The 22,745-nt window shown below is 39.3% G+C and overlaps 1 protein-coding gene across 3 annotated transcripts in view; it reads right to left on the reverse strand.

The window, feature by feature from the left end:
* Positions 1 to 2,543: 2,543 nt before the first annotated feature.
* Positions 2,544 to 22,745, reverse strand: part of Rab27b (RAB27B, member RAS oncogene family) — a 169,659-nt gene continuing 149,457 nt past the window's right edge. For 2 of the 3 annotated variants that reach the window (XM_008835672.3, XM_029564774.1), the window contains 5 exons: positions 15,818 to 15,989; positions 14,210 to 14,295; positions 9,161 to 9,264; positions 5,931 to 6,054; positions 2,544 to 3,588 (listed from right to left, as the gene is read on the reverse strand). In XM_008835672.3, coding sequence (XP_008833894.1) covers positions 3,399 to 3,588; positions 5,931 to 6,054; positions 9,161 to 9,264; positions 14,210 to 14,295; positions 15,818 to 15,970 — 657 coding nt within the window. In that variant the 5' untranslated portion in view covers positions 15,971 to 15,989 and the 3' untranslated portion in view covers positions 2,544 to 3,398. Of the gene's footprint in view, positions 3,589 to 5,930; positions 6,055 to 9,160; positions 9,265 to 14,209; positions 14,296 to 15,817; positions 15,990 to 22,745 lie in introns of those variants that run through there. The other variant, XM_017798850.2, reaches the window with a different exon arrangement.

The following is a 22,745-nucleotide window of genomic DNA, read 5'->3' on the forward strand; positions in this document are numbered from 1 at the left end:
CTCTCTCTTTACAGGGGACAAGAAAACTCTGATTAAAACTCTTGCCAGTCATCTTATCTGTACAGGTTGGAAAGCAGTGCTTAACAGTAGAAGCATAACGAAGATGCCCATGATACATAGAATTACTCATTTGGTTAAAAATTAACTGATAAAATACTGACTATAAAATGCTGGTTTTGATTTATTTTTTGCAGTACATTGATAGCAAATTGGTTAAAGTAGTAAATTAGAAGCTTTAAAACTCTTATAGAGAGATTCAAATTAAACTCCAAACATCCAGAATTTTTTCTGCTTAATCATCTTGTTACTACAATCAGCCCAAGACAAAAAACATGCTCTCTTCACTATTTTGAATATTTTTTGAAGGGCCATTCTTCTATGACAGTAAAAGATAGCAGTGTGCATGATTATATTTAAGTCTCAAGTAAAGCCTAGTCTGTGACAAGTTAGGAGAAGGTGACTGTAATTCCAGACCCCAATAATGTTCTTGCTTTCCTTTGCTGAAGATATCATACCTTCAGCTGTGCCACTGTCTCTGTGAAGCCTTCTAGAGACCTAACATTAGAGAAAATGAGTTATGTGGCTGGAGACAATTTTGGTCACAGAGGTGTTTGAGGCACTGAGTCAGGACAAAGTAAACATAAAACCAGTGTAAACACTCCAGAATTGGGCTCTGTATCTGAAGAAGTTTCATGTACATTTTAAACACCTCTCCAAAATACAATTTGATTTACAAAAAGCGTTTGGGAGGTAATCAGTAAGCAGAAATATCTTAGCTAAAAATACATACTGTTGTAGGATAAAAGATATACGGAATTCTCTAAAGCAGTCTGTATAGTCACAGCACCAGAACAATTCGAAATTATACAGTGAATTATATAGGGCTATGAATCTTGAAACTACAAGAGAATGAAGTTTTGGAAATGGTTACATAGATTCAGAGTTCAGATGTCAAAGTTTAGAGACAAAAATATTTTAGACCAAGTGTTTATAATTTGAATATTTTAATTTTGATAGTTTGAATTTCATCACTTTGACATTACCCTATACCTGTTTCTCTGACAGGCACAGATCCACAATTACAGGCATCATCACCCTCTGCTTCATGCTACAGTTACCAAATAATGATCTTAAAATAGACCCTGAAAAATACTCATTAAATAACTGACAGTGACAGAATCCTGGCGTAAGTAAATCAATTATATAACTAGAACATGACAAGAAGAGACAGCAAAATAGAATACCTTTACCAGAAATGATAGCCAGTCGTTTCCCACTATGGAAATGCAGGCAAATATCACAGTTTGAATCAATATCAGAAATAGATGTAATGACTGCCAGAAGTTCACCAGATTTTGTCACAGTAGTGGTTATTTCTTCTCATATCATTAATGTTAACTAATAACTTTGTCTTTATGGGATAGGCTTTGGGATCAGGAAGAACATTCCAGAGTGGGAATTGGAGAGTATACTAAAGTAGGATCAATATTAGAAGCTGGCATGATGCTTCAGAAATTGAAATTGGTGGTGTTGGGCACTTAACACTGAGAATTATACTGAGAGTGAGTTCCATAAAAGCTTGAAAGTTGATTTGATTCATAGCATATTTCTGGGTCTTATATGTTTTACGAACATTATAAGCTGTTGTTTCCTTGGATCTGTCTGGTTTCTGAAATGGACTGAACACCAGTTGGAGGTTGATGGGAAGGGGTTGAACATGATACTGGGATTTTGTTTTTCAAAAACTGTAATTTAAGAAATAAGCAGGATTGCTAGGCATAGTGGCATCATACACCTTTAATGCAGGAGTATAGGTAGACCCTGTCTCAAAAAAAAAAACATTAGCAAGATATGCAGAAATTAGATTTGCTTGGCAGTTTTTCTGTAGGAAGAAGAACTAATCTGTTAAAAATTATACATTCACTATAAAAGCAGAAAATGCTATAGTCTTTGTTATTGATAATATTGATTAACAAGTTTAAATGCTACTTTTGATAAGATTGGATTATACATATCCAAAACTAATACAATATTAGTTCTCAACATAAGAATAAGTCAATGAAAAATAATTTTGTGTTTAATTTTAGAAAGGTAACTATGAGAAAACGACTACATTTTTTTTTGTGAGATGAAATACAATTCCATCCTGTTCTAGTCTCTAAAACATTTCAACTATAGGTATTTTCCCTTTGTCAAATAAAAACACTGTAATAAAGATGAAGCATGATTGACAGCATGAAGTTTCAGAGTGACCACACATACTGGTCCATCATGATTCTAAAGCTGACGGTCTACAAAGCAACACACCTGCATTTCTGTAATTGCTTCAAATCAAGGGTTAATGTGGTTTGGATGGAAAAATATGATTTATAATTTCTAGCACTTTTGTAAAAATCAAAGGAGACCTTTAATTAATAGTCAATCTTTGCTTTGTATCACCAACAAATTTTATCTTTAGAAATCTTAAGACTAAATCTTAGATTTTCCTCACTATATTGTAAGAGATATTTAATAAACAGAGTTCCTTATTTTTTCCTGTGACACTTGATAAGAATTTGCAAAGAGTGAGATGTGACCTTGGGTACTGCCAGAACAAATGTCTAAGAGTTTGCCTCAGTCAGACCCTCTGGCAGCTCTCAGTCCCAACCCATAATGCTAGCTTCCCACTGGCAAAGTGACTGTCCCAGACATCTCTAACAGACACATCAATTTTAGCTATCCAAATGTCATTTTCCATTCTTCCTCCAGGGTATTTCCATTATGTTCTCTCCATCACAGTCCTCTGCTTGTCTTTCTTCTATTTATTAGTAATATAAAAATGGCATTATTACACAATATCCTACACTGTAGCAGAAGCTTCACCTACTCATGACCTTATCAGCAACTTAGTGCAGCTTATGGGGAGACAGTAATGTCATTCCTAATAAACCTCTTAGAATTCTTTGTTATATATCCGTTTTTAGGAACATGTCTTCCCAAATGCACATGTAGAAGTCTGAATCTATTTCATATAAGTCAATTTAAACAAAATCATCTCCCTGTGTTCTGTTGATAGCCTGTTCCTTTCTCCAATGTGATAAATACTTGCTTTCATTTAAGACTCACTGATATTTCTTCTTATGCACTCAACTTTTTAATATAACTGAGCATCCATAAAAGTGAGATCATCTTAGGACATCTTTGATTTTGCTTGAAAGGGACTCGTGGTGACAGGTCAATGCTTTTGAATACCACTGACTACTCTGATTTCTTAAAATAGATTTTTTGAGGCAGAAAAAAGAAAGACATGCCATTGTGCATGACCTACTCAACAACAACTTTTTGGTTTGTCATTGTTTGGGGACACTCAACTTTGTCACTGTTTGGGCGGGTTATTGATCACTAGTCCTACAGAGTATCTAGCAGCCACACTTCTTTTCTGCTGGCTTTTCCCCATCTAGCTTTCCAGAATTTCCACCATTGACAGCGTCCGGAACTTGTGTCTTCTCTACACATTGTTCCATTCTCTTCATTATTAAGTCCAGAAGGGTTTCCACAGATTTCTCTACATTCTGTCCAGTCGCTGCACTTGTTTCAAAGTATGGTATGCTAGCATAGAAAAAGTGACAAAAATTCAATAAAAATATAATTAAAGAAAAAGTGGCAAACATAGTTTTTAAACTGACAGATAAAATTGTATGTATGCATCATATGTAATGTGATGTTTTGAAGAATATGCACAATGTGGAAAGGTAAAGCCTAGCTAATTAACAAATGCATTACTTCACAAGGTTATCATGCTTTGTTAACACTTATAGTCCTCCCATCTTCAAAAATACAATGCTATCATTAATAAACATAGTCACCATCTTGTAATGCTTTCAACTTACTGTATTCTTGAATAACACCAAGAGCAGACAGTAGGTATTCTCATATAAAATCTTTTTTTAATGAAGCAGAATTAGGGTTTATTTATTTTAAAAATTATTTCATTTCTCCTCTTCTTCTCTCTCCCCCTCTCCCTCTCCCTCTCCCCCTCCCTCCCTCCCTTCCTTCCTTCCGCCCTACAGATCAGAAGAGGTATCAGATTCCCTGTAACTGGAGTTATGGGTACTTGGAACTAAACTCTGGTCCTCTGGAAGATCAGCAGGAACACTTAACCACTGAGCCATCTCTAGCCCAAGAGTTGAAGTTTATTAAGAAGAGATTTTTAAAAATGTTTTATTTATTCTTATTTTATGTGCATGTGTGTTCTGCCTTATTGCATGTAAGTATACTATATGGGTGCCTGGTGCCTGCAGAGGCCAGAAGAGAGCACTGGGTTCCCTAGAACTGGAGTTAAGGAGTTAAGGGTATTGGCCATCATGTGGGTACTGGGCACCAAATCCAGATCCTATGAAAGAACAGTGAGTGTTCTTAATTGCTGAGCCATCTCTCCAGCCTCTTAAAAAGAGATGTTAACACACATTTAAGCATGGGGGTTCACAAAAAGAGAGACACCTAGGGAAAGGAAAATGCACCTAAGTAAGGGCCTGGTTTTCTCAAAGTATTCTCACATAAAATCTCAATGGGAAATATATTTAAGAGGAAGAGATCAAAAAAGATGCAAGATTCACAAATGAATGACGTAGAATACATGGCTGGTGGCAAGGTCCTGAAATCATGTTTTTGCTGCTAAGTTGGAAATGTTCTTGTTTTTTCTTAGTGAATAAAAATTGGTAGGCTGATCTTTTGTATGGTCATAACCACGTTGTATGGGAAAGCACTACAGAAATCACAAAGTTGAAGTCAGGGAATGATCACTGTTTTGGCAAAACTATACAAAAATGAGCAGGAAAAAATACCTAAAGCAGTTGTTATAGTATCACTAACACTTTATTTCAAGCCAGTCATCTAGAAATTTGATTTAGAAATCTAGTGTACATTGAATATGATATTCATGTAAATGTAAATGAATATTAATTTACAAGTACATGAGCTGTTTCTGTTTGATTTTATTTCCAGCTGTAAGTCAAGTCCACCTAGGAAGAGGACTTACATTATCCAGGCCATATCAGATACTGTTTTTTGAGTACTTGTAGCTATTAATTGGGAGATAGAAAAGCATAGAGGTTAAGAATACAAGCCTTGATCTTAGACTTTCTGGACTGAATTTAAGCTCTGCTCCTTACTACCTATGTAGCCTTCCATAAAGCACTTGATCTTTCTGTGAATCAACCCTTCTTTTCTGCATTTTTCTAGAAAATATTTTATTTATTATTCTTATTTTACATGTATGAGTGTCATGCCTGTATGTATATAAGTGTACCCATGTCATGCAAAGCCCATGGAGGTCAGAAGTGGGCATCAAATCTCCTGGAGCTAGAGTTATGGATGGTTATTAGCTGCCATGTGGGACTCAAACCCGGGTCCTTTGCAAGAGTAGTCAATGTTCTTAACTGCTGAGGTATCCCTCCATCCTAAATCAAGCCTTCTTATATGAAAGTGGTCATGAAGAGTTTAATGAGCTGAAATCAAATAACAGTTGCCAATTCATAACAAGGACTCAATAAATATTAGTCACTATCAATAAGACCTGTGGAAGATGTGGGGGGGGGCACATGTGTATGTGTGAGTGTACTTACACATGTGTGTGTCAGGCTCTCTCACTGAACCTAGAATGCATTGATTCAACTAGTCTGGCTGGACAGGGATCCCCATCTCTGCACACAACACTGGGGTTATAGATGTGCTCTGCCATGCCTGGCTTCTATATGAGCACTAGAGATCCAAACTCAGGTCCTCACGCTGCAGTAGCAACTACTTTACCCAGTGGGCCCTCTTCCTGCCCCTGGAAGGTTGTTTTAATTTACCTCTGGTTCCTAATTCAAGGAGATTCTTTCGATTATCAATCTCACACTTCTGCTTTATCTGTGCACAAAGAGAGACGGTCCTCAGTGAAAATGACTTACCCATATTTTTCAGCCAGCTCCCGGGCTTGCCGTTCATTGACTTCCCTTTGGTCTGACAGGTCTGCCTTGTTGCCAATTAATACTATATCTGGATTTTCACAGTAAGCATTTGCTTGTAGCTGGCCTTGGAAAGAAAACAGATGGAAACAGTGAGTTAGTCACAAACAAGTGATGTCACAGGACTGCTCATACTCCAGATTCCTAATGTGCAGTTCATGTGCAGTTTGGTTGCCTACTAGTAGTATCAGCCAGGCTGTTTATTCTCTCCGGTCATAGTTTCTTTATGTATAAAATGTAGACAATGGCTCACAAATTACAGACTATAAAGCTGACAAATAGACACGCATGAACTAATACCTATACATGCTCACCTGTACCCAGGAAATGCCCTCTGCCCTTTACATATGGCTTCCCACCATTAATCCCATTTGATTCTCAGACATAAGGAGAGTTGATAGAACATGATTGTCAAGTATGTGAATTTGCTTGCTCCATTAAATAGCTCTATATTTCTCTCTCCTGATATCTAAAGTGATGATCTAAGAAGCAGAATAACCAGAAATTCATGCAGAAACAATTTTATAAGTATCTTGCCTTTCTCTTTTCTTTAGGCAAACACCTATGCTCCTCTGTGTGTGTGTGTGTGTGTGTGTGTGTGTGTGTGTGTGCATGTGTGTGTAGGGGGAGAGGTAACAAAGTAAAGAAAAAAGGAAGAAATGAAAGGAGGAGGAAGGGAGGAGGAAAGGCGAGAGGGAAGGAAAGATAACTTGCCAACATGCATTTTCTACCTTACTAAGCTCTGTTGTACTGTGTGCCATGTTGCCAAGACTAAAGGATGAATACAAAGATTTGCTCTATAACACCAATGAGCTGAGTGTCAGAAACCCAGGGGTTATTAGTCATAGCAATTAATTATCTTTAATCCCAATAATATCTTCATGGAGACTTGAGGGAGAGGCCCATCTGCCTTGAAAAAGGACAAACAATTCTCTGAAAGAATCTAATAATCTTGTATTTCCTTATATCCTTAGGGTCTAATAATGCTGCCAAGATTTAGATAAGGACATACAACATTCAAAGGAAATAAAGACAGTTCCTAGAGTAAACATTAATTTGGAGAAAGCAATTAAAAATTTTGTTGATATTTTTCCTATTGGTTGCAACGGTGTTATTGAATTCATATTTCAAACACATACAAGTTTTAGTTACATCTATACATAATGCACTATTAATTTTATATGATATGCAGTAATAAGAAATAGAGATATAGAAATGTAGACATAGGTAGATAGAGTCTAAGTGCCAGGCAATGTGCAGCCTAGAACAATGGAATGGGAATGCCTGGACTTTCATAAAGTGTGTATTCTAGTGTTGGGAATAGTAAAAGACATGAGCAAATGTAAAAATGCATAATGTATGTCAGGTGATGGCAGTGGCCAAATGAACTGTGTCATGTGCTGAGTGATGACAGATACTCTTTCAGAGCAGTGAGTCAGGAAATGCCTCTCTAAGGACAGTAGCAAGTTTTAGACAAAATCTTGGAAGGAAGGAGCCAGCACAGGGCTGTAAATTGCAGAAGAGAAATGAAGACAGAGGGAATGGAAAAGGTAAAGCCCTAAGGGAGGAACGGACTTTCTGATCTGGGAGTGGGGGCTGGGGGTCAGTGATCACGCCCCAGGGAGACGGATCAGAAATGCAGCCAGGCCTCATAGTGGTCATAGAAGTAGCTGAAGGTCTTTGGATTTTATTCCAAGAGAAATAAGAAGTCATAGAACTCTGAGCAGGGGGACTGAAGGGATGGCTCAGCAGTTAGGAGCAGGTGCTGCTCTTTCAAAGGACCCAGTTCAAACCCCAAACCCATATCGGGCAGCTCTCAACAGCTGGTAACTCTAGCTCCAGGGTTACCCAATACCTCTGGCCTTGCAAGCGCCTGTGCTTATGGGCACATACCCCCACAAAGACACACATACATAACATCCGTACACATAATCAAAAATAAACTAAATCTTTACAAAATGAACTTTGATCAAGGGAATAAAAGGCTCCCGTGAATATATAAATATTAAATAAATCACCCACTCTGACCACAAACCTCAGAATGTCTCAAGAGTTATCTGTGGTCCAATGAAACAACTGCTGTGTCCTCACACTACAGAACTCATTAAGATCAAATTTATTTGTTATAAGAAATATAAATGAAATATTCTTAGTGCTGCATAAATTCAAAATATAAAAGACAATCTAACACTTCTCTCCTGTGCTGATAGGCATCACTTTGACTCAAACCATTGATTAGGTGGCATTTAAATCCTGTATTACATTTTTAAGGTGCCAGGGAGACTGGAGAGTTATCTGTTTAAGATGTCTTCACATGTGAACAACTGATTGACTGACTGAGTTCCTTTGCATATAGGTGCACATGTGTGTGCAAGTGTGCATGTATGTTTGTGTGCTTGTGAAGGCTAAAATTCAATCTCAGCTGTCATGCATCAAGTCCACCTTGTACTTTGAGATAGGGCATCTCACTGACCTGTATCTTGCTGTTTAGCTACAGTGGCTGGCCAGGAAATCCTGGAGACCCTGCTGTCTCCCTCCCCAGTGTTCACCTGGAAAGAGCACTTTGCCACTCCTGGCTTTCCACATGGGTTCTCAGGATTAACTCAGGTCCCCATGTTTGCACAGCATCTTACTGACAGAGCTCTCTACCCAGTCCCCTTTAATAACATTTTATTAAAGTAAACTCCAGTGTGAGCTGAGGGACTCCCACAGCTAGTCTTATCTTGTGGTTAGTCTGTTTTGGAGTAGTTCTTCCTCTAGTTAACCTATTCATCCTTGAACACATCTAGCTTCAGCGTCCTCTCCAAAGAAATGGTACTGAGTTTCTACATTTCCTGTTTAACTTTGATGCCATAGATACCATCTTTTACTTAGTGAGCAGTCCTTTAAGACCTACTATGCAAATGAAATCAGCTGCCTTTTAACTAGAATTTTGATGACCTTAATTGACGAGACAGGCACACAGGCTTCCTCTAAGAAGAATGCTAAAGGGTTACAGACTTCCAAGTCATGTTGGTTATTCACACAAAAGTCACTCCTCTGAAGGTGACACAGGAAGTACTATACTCATATCTTTCAGAGTTACTCTGTTGCTGTGCCTCACAAGGCAAACAAGCAAGTAGAGCTGTTGAGTCCTGAAGAAGCAGCCAGTACGCATTACTCAGCCCACTTACTCATCCAGTTTCTGACATTCAAGAAGCTCTGTTGACTGGTGAGGTCAAACGTTAATAAGAAGCCCATGGCGTCTCTGAAAAATGCTGTAGTGAGGCTCCGGAACCTGCCAAGGAAGCACAGTGGGTGTTTCTCAGAGTTAATTCACAAACTTGCAATCACAGGACAAACAACACTGTTTCCCTTGTATATATATGGTCTCCTTAGCTGGCCCTTATCATCGCTAGTCTACAGAAAAAGGAGACTGGGCTGGGAGGGGAGATTCACTTGAAGATGTTTTTTTAAGGACCACTTTCAGGTTTTTTGGTCCTGCAACACCAACACAGATCTACATTCAACCACACTCTTGCCTACACAGCCTCTTGGAATCTTTTTCTTGTTCAAGACACATGGGCATCTTCTTGTCCACAATTAAAATGTTAGCATCACTAGAATGAGGACTTCAACTTCTACTTTTCAATCTTTCTTGTCTGTTGCCAGAAGAAACCTTGGCACATGATTAGGCTGAAAATGAGTTCCTGCAGCAGCTAGAGAGCAAATTCTTTTGCAGGGAAAGAGGTTAGTGATCTCTTTCTAAAACATCCTTTGGGGTAAAACACTGCTCAAGCTGAGGTAACTTGTGAAGAAGAGGAAGATGATTGGGAGGACTGAAGGAAAGACAAAGGAGTAACTTAGGAGCTGGGGAAAGAAAGCGAGAATATGCTTTCGTAGCTGAGGATGTTGAAAAGTATTCTCCGCTGTATGTATGTGAAAACTTGCTCTCAGGGACTCCGCCCACCACACACTTCTTTAGTGAGATCTATGTTGGCATTAGAAATGGGCAAAAGTGGAGAATGCACAAAGAGACCAGAGAAGGTTTGACTTAACAATGGGTTTTCAGAAACACACAAAATACAGAAGCGTGTCATTTCTTGCTCTAATTTCTTTCCTAATTTCTGGTCTCCCATTTGGGCCTATTTGACAGATAGTTCACACGAGGCACTAATGGCAGCTGATCATTGCTGGCTGAGGTAGAATTGATATTTTGGGGACTGAACAGGCACCAGTGGATGAACTTACACTGAGGGACATCTGAATAATCAAATTTGACTTAATAGGCCTAACATATATGGCCAAATGCATGCAGTCCTGTGGGCAGGCTATGGGGGGGGGCGTTCAGGTAGGGAAGAGGGGCTAAATATGATTAAGATGTATTATATGACATCCACAAAAACTGAATAAAAATTATATATTCAAAACAGTTCATGCGTTTTTCTCAGAGTTCTGTTTTTGATCGCCCTCATTTTATGCATATTCATTGGATAATTTCATTTACTTCTTTGGTACAGTTATAGCTTCTAAATTAAAGAACCTAGACATAAAGCTTTAACTCTTTCCTGTCCTTCACCTTGTATGCCTTAGAGATGATTCTAGTTAGAGAAAACTCAGGCATCTCCAACTTTCTATATCCCAAACTAAACTGATTTAGTCCTCCTGATTTCTTTTTCTGTAGAGGGTATCCTCATCCTCCTGGCGGCTCAGCTGCTTTCCTCCTCATCTGCCCTGCACCATCAGCATCTTCACCTGCTCGTCTCCATCCACAATGCTGACTTCATTATTTATCACCTTCAACAGCCATCTTGGTAAGCTTCCTACGTCGTTTTGCGCCCCCACCACCACCCCACCATTTCTTCCTGTTGATTTTGACTATCCTTTCCCTTAAAACATTTTAATGATTGCTCCTGGCTGTTGCGATAGCACCCAAACACTTTAATCAGCTGTCAAGACTCTGCAGGAAAGGATCCCACAGGCATGCTAATCTGTTCTCAGTTCTGAGAAAGTTCACTCTCCTCCCCTGAGCTCTCACACACTGGCTGTTCTGTGGGTAACCAGGAATCTGTACTTTGCTTCCTCCTACCTGTCCTTTAGCCTGGATAGCACTGCCTCATGCATTGTGCATGAGGATGAACGATGCCACCTGAGGAAATATCACTTCCTCCAGGAGCCTCCTGCAGAATAGCTTCCCCCGGTGGGCCCACTTTCCACCTTCTGTTTTCCCACTGTTGTCCTGGGGCCATATTGAAATCGATAATTTGCCTAACTTCCATGCTACTCCATAAGCTCCAAGGGGAAAGGAGCTAGGTTTCTGATTTACTCTACAGTATATTTTCATAAAGCAGAACATGTATACTGTGAAACTGAAGAAAAGAAAACCAGCATAGTAAAAGATACAAAATGATTGAAGATTTTAAATATTATCAAACAAGAATGACACTTTGAAAACTGAAGAATGGAAGAAAAATGTTAATTCAACTGTTTATTCATTTTGTAGACTATTAACATAATGCAAAAACGTAGGGCATAAAAACCAAAAGTATTGCTCATTTTTTTTTCATGTAAGTCTGTGTCTGCCATCGCCTGGGAACTCTCGGATATTGTAGTGCTTTTACAACTGTTCTCTCTGCAGACTAGCTGTACCTGCAAAATTGTTTCTTAATCTTAATAGTGGTGTGGCTAAGAAAACTGATCTTTGGTTTAGGAGAGAGAGAGAGAGAGAGAGAGAGAGAGAGAGAGAGAGAGAGAGAGAGAGAGAGACACTTGAGGACAAGACTTATATACTTTTCCTCGTTGCCCACAACACATAACGAAGTAATTAAAGAGCATGTTTCTTGTAGTCATTTGATGGCAGTAAACTCTTTTTCACTAATAGCAGCACAGACAGGACACTCTCGCTCTGGACTGGGTTTGTATCCTGGACCACTCTTCCTTTGTTATCCTTCCCTCTAGACTAGAGGGAAGTGCAATTGACATCCAGTTTCATGTATCCCTCTCCCACCCCATTCTGTCCAATGAATCAGCAGGGTGAGAAAAGATAAGCCCATATAAAGCAACACACCCAAAGTCAGGCACCTTATTATTCTTTTTCCTTCATGGGGCACTAAGGCTGGGCACTTTAGGTTTGCACAGAATTATGTCATTTCCTTCTTTGCCATGGTTGATTTTTATCAATAAGCATTACCCTTACCTGGATAACATGGCCAGCTGTCCTGAGGCATAAGGCTGAGGTCTGCAGTACTGTTTATTGTATTCCTTAGCTACACTTTATATCCAGTTTATCTACAGAATGCAAAATCCTCAAGGGACGAATAACTGAAGACTTATCGAGACAGCTCCTCCTAGTCCCCATTTCCCTTATAATGCAGCTGTATTAAGGGGACAGATGAGAGAAGTCTGCCATCATGCAAGGCTGACATATCATGTGCGAGGACATATGGAAACCACATTTTCTCTTCTTCAAAAATGAATTAAATTGGTCTGTAAAACATACATCTTTGTGACAACAAAACTGACACATGAAAAGAGACTCTTATGAGGAATAACTTCAGAGGAACCGGCAGTGTTGAAGGGTGTGTGTAAATGGAATTCACAGTCAAAAAAGCTAACAGAGAGGGCCCAGCACCTCTCCTGGCATTTACACTCACTGAAAGCGAGAACATTTTGGATGCATTTCAAAAATATAAGTGTTTACAAGCATAAGCATTCTAAGACATACAATGCAGACCCAGGAGGGATATGCCTTCTAAATATCTTTGCTGCCAATCTATTGCCATTTTTATTCAATCTAACACTAAAGGCTTTTATTAGATTTGGGTCTTTAACACTTTGCAAACTTGAGTCCCAAAGAAATATGTTTTCATTGAATAACAGAATATTGATGTGAACTCTAAACGACCAAGACAAACATGTACTATCTATCATCTTAGATACATCCTCAGAAATGCTGTTGAAAGAACAGAAAGTGCTTTGCCCTTAGGCAGCTCACACTTTTGTCAGAATGAGCTGATCACAAGTGAATCAGTAAAGAGCAGTTAGAGATAAATATAGAAGATTCACCTTATTAAAGGGCGGTCTATAATTAATTTAGTAGAATTAGGTGGTAGAATATATGTGTCACAAGTGTTCAAAAAAAGTGGGCGTTTGTTTCAGCTGGGGTGTATAGATGGGCTTTACCAGAGAGGCAGAATTTGAGCCATGGCTGGTAACAGGAGAGAATTAGGGAATGTGGGAAGGAGATTAAAGATGCTAGGGGTGGGCAATGGCTCAGTAGGTAAAGCACTTGCTACACATGCATGGGGACTTGATTTCAGAACCCCAGGACCTGTGTAAAGTCAGACACAGTCCCAGTGTGCCTACAGTGAGATGAGACTAGAGATGGGATATTCTAGGAAGGTCATGGGCTAGCCTGGGACACACACAATGGTCAAAAGGAAGGGAGAACAGCCTGCCTCACACAAGGCGAGGACTTATACCCAAGGTTGTTTTCTGATCTCCACATGCACACCATAGCATGTGCATGCCCACACTCACACACAGAGACATGTGTGCACACATATGTCAGGGGAGAGGAGAGAGAGAGAGAGAGAGAGAGAGAGAGAGAGAGAGAGAGAGAATTTAAAATAATATTCTAGACATCAGGCAATGCTGTGAGTAAAACCTGAGTGAGGAAAGTCAGTCACCTTGCACGGGTCAAAGGCCAGGTGGAAGTATAGAAAGACAAGAAGCCCACGATTACCTTTTCTTCACCTCTGTCTGTGATTAACACAACAGTGCTAATTTCCCATCTTTACTCAAGTAAATCTGGAGACGTTTCTTTCCACTAGGAAGTATAATGATAGATTCAGTTGAATCTGATTTCTGTAATCCACACCAACTACAGTTCTAGCTACCGTTAATTAACTAGAAATTCTATTTCTTGATACAAATGGCCTTTCGTTGTTGTTTTGTTTTAGCTTTTTGTTGTATTTGTTTGTTCTTGAGACAGGGTCTATCTTACTTTGTAGCCCAGGCTGGCCTGGAACTCACTCATTGCAATTTGTAGCAATTTTACTGCCTCGGCCTCCTGAGTGCTGCAATTACAGGCATGAGTAAACACAGTGGGCACAACGATCTATTCTGAACTTCAGAGAAGAGTTGCTTATCATTTATCTTTGGGGTTCATACACAGCATTCATTTTCCAATATTTTTAAAGTTTAAAGTTATGTGTAGCTAGAAATAAATAATTTCCTGTTACCGCTCTTGTCCAGCAGTGTCCCAAAGCTGCAGATGTACCTTAAACGCTTTCCCTGAAGATCCATTTGGTCCCTGTGTGTTGTAAACCTGAAAAACACAATTCTCCTCAGTTAACGTTGCTTTGGATCTTGTCAACATTCTAGTTTTCTGGGTTCATTCAGCATGTTTTTTGTTGATTACTATAATCAAAGTTCATAGTGCAGGATAAATATTTGCTTTATTTTTTCTCAGAAGCATCACATGCATCTCACTTTTAAATGTCAAGTACAGTATGATTTTCAACATGGCTTAGGCATACTGCAAACTTAAACTAGACACCTTCTGTCATTTCCTCATGGAGGCAGCAGACTTCATATTTAGGATGCAAGGTCTGGGTTCAAATACCAACTCTTTATTTACCCTCTTGGAGTCCAATTTTCTTATTTGCAAATGAAGATGATAATCCTTTCCTACATTACAATTCTGTTAAACTTAATTGAAATTACAAATTAGAAAACATTTTTTAAACAAAAATCTGCTCTACAAATACCTGAATATCTTTTACTACAGAGTTGACTTTCAAAATAACTTAGATATGAAACACACGCAGAGTTTTTTTCAGTAGGTTGTCAGGTCATTTCAAACCTCCCTGCACCAGCCTCTTCTCTAAAAAGGGTCCTTTTAGATAACTTTCATGATTTACTAAAAACTTTTTAAAGGGAAACTTTTACAAGAATTTTATACCTAGATCAGTGGTTGTTGGAAAGGGGAGAAGGCAGAATAATCCCAGTGGTGGTGAGAGCAAAACTACTCTACAATCAATTGGCTCTCGGGTAAGTATAGGACTTGATTCAACTTTTGAGGCAATGGCTTCCCACCAAGCATTTCCTTTGAGCTTTCTGCCCAATCCTCAAGCAATGAGTAGATCTGTGACATCAACTGGAAGCCACAGTCATCTTGGCAGTCAAGAATACCATGGGTGGCAAGAAATCTGGCTAGGCTTATGTGCCTGTGCTACGCATCTCACATGTCATAATATCCTCCTTCCTGTCATTAGTGTCTAGCATGGGAGCAGGGCGTGCTGTTGGGATTCTCACTTAAACTCTCTTCTCATGGAAAATAGCATAGATGGGTCTCACATTCTGTTCATAACAAGTCAGTGATTGATGGCTGAGGCCACACATAAATAAAATGCAGCAAGAACTTAAAAATCTCATGCTCCAGCTATTTGTCAATCACACTTTTAACCTCTTTGTCAAGAGTAAAGAAGCAAATACATGATTTTACTGAGGAATTTAATTTGCATCAGAGTTAATAATTCTTGTTTCTTAATAACACCAAATTTGAACGATTCCTTAAGAATTCATAGAAAACACATCATCCACAAATCCAAGAACCATTTATCTTAGTTGTCTTGTATGTTTTTGAAGACAAGAGACAGTGTCACTCAATGTTTTTCTATCAAAATGTTATTGATGGTAGGAAAAGTAACGAATAATATTCTGAAGTTATATCGAGTTCTGTTGTGATAAAAGACAGACACTCTGCCATGTGCTAAGTACAACTTCTTAATTCTGATTTTACACAGAGGCATAAGCATCAAGGGTTAGTATTATAGTTAAAAACTCACCACACGTTTTTCCCGAAAATCTATTCCTACTGTCGTGATGAATTTGGGATTGAATTTATTATCTGTGTATCTATAAAGAAATGTTGTCTTCCCCACCCCTGAGTCTCCAAGGGCCAGGAGTTTAATCAGATAATCATAGTCTCCATCGGTCATAGTGATGGTCTTGGTGGGCCTGCAGAGGAGACAAAGAACAAGTGTGTATAGTTAAAGCCTGTGTCCTATGCCTGCTATCAACACACGGCTCATTTAATTAACAAGCAAATGCTTCTATTGTGCCAAATTCTGAATTAACTTGGTCAAAGCAGCTCCGGGGGTGAGGATACGGCTGTCATTCTGTTATACGGAAGAAACCTTTTAACACCATGTCATATAATATGAAATATATGCCACACAGTCACCGCACAACAACAATACAAGTTAAAAAGCCATAGGCGCTTGTTTCTAAGTCAGTGCTCTTGAGGATTAGAGAGGTGGTGCTAGGGAGAGGAGGGAGATGGAAACGGACTCTGCCCCTGGAAATGCGGCAGGGATGCTGGGGAGAGGCTGGAATTGCATAGATATTGGAAGAAACAGCCATGTTTTGTCTCTAATTGTGAATAACAAGCTTTCCATTTTGTATATATAAATTACTCCTTTTTAGTTTTAAGAATTTGACAGCTTGTGTAGCAACTTTTAATTACATTGATTTGATTGGGGCTAGGGAGATGGCTCAGCACTTAAGATCACTGGCTTCTCTTACAGAGGACCTGGATTTGGCTCCCAGCACCCATATATTAGCTTACGATCATCTGTAACTCCAGTTTCAGGGGATCTGATTGACACCCTCTACTGGTCTCCACAGGCACTGCATGCATGTGGTACATTAACATGCAGGTGAGACATTTGTATACATAAACTAGAAACAATAAAACTAAACAAGCAAAGCCAACATGGATTTGAAATCCTCCAAAAACAGTGCTTAGCAATCTTCTGTTTTAAAACCCCACAGCCTCCATTCTCTGCAAATCTGTATTTGGCTGCACAGTAGTATATTTTCCAGGTCTTGAGAAAGAAAAGCTGTTATACAGAACAGCTATGGTCATTCTGACAACAAGTCTCCCATGTAGGGAAACAACCTCATTCATTCTTTCCTCCAGTGCCCAGACTTGTCCTTCCTCTGTGGTTATAATGACTACAACTGAAGACCAACCAAAGGCTAAGGCCAAGGGTATCTGCACTGGTTATACCAAGAAACTCAGCATGCTCATTTGAATGATACCATCATCTATTATAGGTGAAGTTTCCACAAATTTTAAGATTTGGTACAATTTTCTGATTCATGGGCTATAGGATATGTTTCTATATCCTACATGTGTAGAGGAAGGCCTATGAAGTATTTTCTAAAACGAAAAAAAATGTGTTCTATTATGTGAAGAGGCAAAATATGTCTTACCTATCAAGATCCAGGAGCCATGTTATCCCTTAAGACATTTTATTCTGCAGTGATTAAAATTAAATCTCAATAACATTCTATTACATAGATATAGCTAAAACAGTACAATAATTTTTTACATACAAGAAAATGATGAATCTGGGCCTGTTGGTACAGGCCTCTCATTCTAGCCATTTGAGAGGCTGAGGAAGAGGGATCTTGAGTTTAAGGTCTCTCTGGGTAACAACCTGATCCTGTCGCAAAGTAAGAAAAGGAATGGGGTATAGCTTAGTGATAGAACATAGAGATGGCATGTATGAGAAACTAGGTTCCAATCTAAGCACAAATACAAACCAATAAATAAATAGAAACACATAGAAAAGGATGAACATAAAGGATAACTTGTTTGGGAGGTTTGCAACTTTTTCTGTAAGTTATTTCTTAAATCTTAGCCATATTGCTTCTGTAAAGTCAGACTGCCAAAGTAGAAAGATGTCCCTCCTGGAGGTCTACATGACCACCAGTCAATCTTCTCTTCCTCCTAAACTTACTCTTGTGAAATGCTTCTTGATGTTGACAATGTCTATCATTTTACTAGTAGAACTAGATCAGATTGCTAATTCTCTCATGAAAAGAAAGGGCTTAAATTTATTCTAAGATAAAAGTAACTAATCCAAAGTTGTCTTAGAGGGGTAAAATGGAAGCCACTGGTTGCCTAAAAAGAAAATAAAGTTGGGGGTTACTATGGTTCCCTGGGAAAAAAATCAAAAGAAAGGAGTTAAAAGATGCATCAACATGATTTAAATTGTGCTTCATGTTACCAATGCTATTTCTTATTTTTGTTGTTGATGATGGGCTAAAGAGAGGCTAAATATCAACCCAGTGAAAGATCTTCAGTCTACGGGTGTTAGTCACAAAGATGGACACTGAAAAGATAGATCTTACAATCTAGCTTCAGACGAAAGTATAAACAGATTTAAAGGTGAACAGGAATGCAAGAAGGGTGCAGGGTGGCGCTCCATTGATAAAGTCCTTGCCTAAATGAATGAAGCCCTGAGTATGATCTCAAGCCTTATAACTGCACATGGAAGTGTATGCCTACAATCCCAGCACTGGGGATGTGGGAGTAGAAGGGTCACAAGTTCAAGGCCATCTTTGACTATATAACAAGTTTGAGGCCAGCCTGGGATACATGAGATCATGTCTTTCAAAGAAATAAAAAAGAATACATAAACATATGATATAGCTTTACAGGAAAGAACACGAATGATAAATGAGTGAAATCACCATTGTGCTGATTATCCTAAGTAGTGGGCTTTGTGACCTACAGCATTCAGTGGGGACTTCTTCGTAGAGAAAGGCAAACTGGCATGCCATCATATAGCACAGGGAGGAGCCAGCCTATGTGAAAACTGAGGGCCACTGCCTGGGAGATTACTTCCAATTATAGAACAAATATTAACCACTTGCCAATGACATGACCTACCATGTGTTCCTGACTGGCAGTCAATTTACCCTCTGCTAATTGTATACAACCTGCCTAGGGCAATACTGGGGCTGCCACTTAGTCAAGATCCAATCTAGAGTGAGCAGTGCAGGCTAAGAGGGATCAGTTTTACTGTGGCACACGCTGCCTCTGCTCTATAAAAGGAAGGTGGGGTGGCAGACACTGTGGCATTTGACATGAATACTACATAAAATGAATGCAAGGTCTGGCACCATGTTTAGTACTTCTAACATGCTATTTGATCTATTAAGCCAGGTGTTAGAAAGTTTACTTTTAAGTTTCCTTTTTTTTTTAAACCAGAGTTTAGGACTTTTGTCCTAAAGTCACTGATAAAACATTCTTTTACAACCCCCAACAAAAAAACAACAAAAAATAGCTATTTGTAGGAAAAAATGCTTTTGTCCATGGGATGAAACAATTAAATTCAAACTTACAGATAAGGTTAGCTCTATCACTCATCTCTTTAAAAAGTTTATATGAATATCCAGTAAAACCCAACAGGGTATCTCTCTTGAAATATTATTTATATGGATTCCAAGTAGGCCACAGGACTGCATACTGTCTTGGAATGTCCTCAGAAGGCTCTCTCATTATACAGGTTAAGTTTCTTTTGAAAACAATGCTAGTTCTCTCTCTCTCTCTCTTTCTCTCTCTCATATTTATGTGTGCATTTACATTATTCTATTTATCTAAAATGTATTTTGTTTGCTTCTCTTTTCATCACCACATTATTTTCTGAGTCCTGAAATGATTTACCTAACCCTTCTATTCCTGTCAGAGTAAGCACAGCAACACAAAGAAAAATAAGGGCATGGTGGCGCACACCCTTAATCCCAGCACTCGGGAGGCAGAGGCTGGAGGGTCTCTGTGAGTTCAAGGCCAGCCTGGTCTACGTAGTGAGTTACAGGACAGCTGGGGCTACAGGGAGACCCTGCTTCAAAAAGACCAAAAAAAAGAAAAACCCCAAAAAACCAAAAGCCTTCACAAGGTTTCCTGTCCTTTTCTTTTTCTCCCTTGAGTCCTAATTGCTTTTGTATTAAATTCTTTTCTTTTCAGAGAATTTCATACATGAATATTGTATTTACTTTATTTCCATCCCTCCCACCCCCTCTCCAATTCCTCTCATGTCCCCTCCTACCCCCTCTCAAATTCATGACCCCTTATTCTTTATTATTGTGACATATACATGCATATATGTGTGCATATACAACCTGCTGAGTCCATTTAGTGTAAGCCGCCAAGAAAGAAAAACAATCAATTGTCCTACCCATTTGCAAAGCCCAAGAACCACAACAATGACCAGCCCCCCACCCCAAAGATATCCCAAATAGTGTAGTAGTGCCACTTTTATCTTGGGGGCAACAGATGTCTAATTGGGCTTAGGTTTTCCTTTTCTTAGAACTGGGCTAAAAATGGATCTGGAAAGGATCAAAAGCAGACAAGTTTTAACAGCATTGTCTATTCCTGTACAAAGATCAGTAATCTTGTCAGTTCTCAGTTCTTTGGGTCTAAAAGGGAAGAAAAAGCCAGGAGCTTGTAACGTTTCTGGGACCACGTCCAGTTCTTGGTCTTTATCACAGTGTAACAGCTGTACCACAGAGTCAGGAGAACAGAGAGATACAGAAGCTGAGGTGTCATCCTCGGAGCCCTTTGTGGGGCAGCAAGGGGAGGAAAGAGGACAGAAAGCATTTGAAATACAGCACACCCACGGGCTCTGCAGAGTGCAGATGGAAGGGCAGAGGGAAACACAGGCAATTGCACGGTCTGGACACGCAGTGTTCAGGTGAGAAGTCACACCAGACAAGGTACTTAACTTGCAAGAGAAACAACTAGTTTCCAACTGAGCAAAATCCACAGCTCTCCCCTCTTCATTGTAATTAGAAATGAAAAATGTGTCAGATAGGTAGAGGGGAGAAACATTTCATTTTTATAGGGGAAGGGTAGTTTCTCCTTGGAAGTGTCAGGATCATAATTTTCTCTGCTAGGTTATCTCAACTGAAGTTGCCAATATTCTCTCAGCTGAAGTTGGCCAAACCCATAGTTTCCATTATTGCTGTTGACCCTAAATTCTTTTTTTCTTTTTTAGCTTTTTAAAAAAATTATTTATTTTTATTTTATGTGTTTGTGTGTATTGCCTGCATGCAGGTCAGTGTACCCGTGTCGTGCAATGCCCTTGGAGGTCAAAAGAGGCTGTTGGATCCCCTGGAACTGGAGTTACAGACAGCTGTTAGCTCCCATGTGGGTGCTGGGATTCAAACCTGGGACTTCTGCAAGAATAACCAGTGTTCTTTTGGCGGGGGGGAGGAAAGGATTTATTTGGCTTACATCTCCCAGGTCACAGTTCATTAGTGAAGGAACCCAAGGTAAGAATTCAGGGCAGGAACCTGGAGGCAGGAGCTGAAGCACAGGCCATGGAGGAACGCTGCTTACTGGCTTGGTACTCTAGTCAGTGTTCAACCTGCTTTCTTATACAATACAGGACCACCTGCCCAGCGGTGGCACCACCCAAAGTGGGCTGGGCCCTCATACATAATCCAGCAATCAAGAAAATGCCCCACAGACATGGCCACAGACCAGTCCAATGAAGGCAATTCCCTAACAGGCTCCCTCAACCGAGGTATGTTAGGTTGAAAACTAAAACGATCCAGCATACTAATTGAAATCATCCTGGGCCAATGATCAAAGTGTGATATACAGGAATGATTCACTGGTGTTTGCATGTAGGATGGATTTTGTTACTTATAATCCTTACCAGTTGGCTGAGAAAGCATTTGGCATGTGGCGGGAACCCCCACACACTTCCTGTGTCTACAGGACAACACGCTAGATTGACCAGCATCTTTCTACAACTCACATGCAAAGGGAATGTTGTTGGTAACTGCTGCATCCTTAGAGGGAGTTTGAGTGTTGAGGTTCAGTTGGGGAGAGTTAAATTCAATCATTTGGAAAGCTAACCTTCCAGATTGACAGCTAGAATTTTAGGACACTTTCTTAGGTTTATCTAAAAGAATGTGTACTGAAGTGTTAATAACCCCGACTAAACTGTTACATACGACAAGAACCCAATGACTTGCCTTGCATTTAAAGAATGAAGCAACCATACGAAAAAATAATTTCAGCCTTTTCTTGCATCTTGTGAAGGGTTAAACAAAAACTCACATTTACAAAAGCCTCTAAGATTTGGACTCACTTTCCAAAAATTGCTTCAGGGTCTATCATTTTCTTCCTGTATTTTTTTAAATTTTTACAAAAACTTTATTGAGAATTTCATACATGCATATAAGGTATTTTGATCAACTCCATGCCCACTCCCTCCCCTCCAACATTCCCCCCTCTGCAGAGGTAACCCTAAAATCTTTTAAGGATTAGATATGTTCTTAACCGCTGAGCCATCTCTCCAGCCCCTGACCCTGAATTCTTAATCCCCTCTGGCTATTGCTGAATTAATTCCATCACACTCATGTAAACAAGAAGCTCAAAACATATTTACTGAGCAAATAAATATATGTATGTTCCTCCAAACCAACACAAAATGCCATGATTATTTAAATTAATTTTGTGAGTAGTGATAAAAATGGTGTCCATCCAAAGTCAGCACTTGAATTCTTCCCTCTGTCTGAGATGAATATTTAGATTTCTGATCACTATGATACTGTCCAACTAGGGTTTCCTGAGCTCATTTTCTATTTGAAGTACATAAGAGTATGAAAACTTGGGGCTGGAAAGGTAGCTCAGCAATTAAGAGTCTTTACTGCTCTATTAAGAATGAGAGTTCAGATCCTAGCACCTGGAACAGCAGCTCACAAATGCCAGTAACTCCAGCTCCAAGGGATCTGACTGACTCCCTGTTTCTGGCCTCCATGGATGCGTGTATACACACACACACACACACACACACACACACACACATGCACACACGCACACACAAGCACATACAGACACACAGACACAAAATCAAATGAATCTTTATTCAAAACTATCAAAATCTTCCCCAAATTGAATATTACATC

Source organism: Nannospalax galili, unplaced genomic scaffold (genome assembly GCF_000622305.1).
Source record: "Nannospalax galili isolate Female #2095 unplaced genomic scaffold, S.galili_v1.0 scaffold1097, whole genome shotgun sequence".
NCBI classification, from domain to species: Eukaryota; Metazoa; Chordata; class Mammalia; order Rodentia; family Spalacidae; genus Nannospalax; species Nannospalax galili.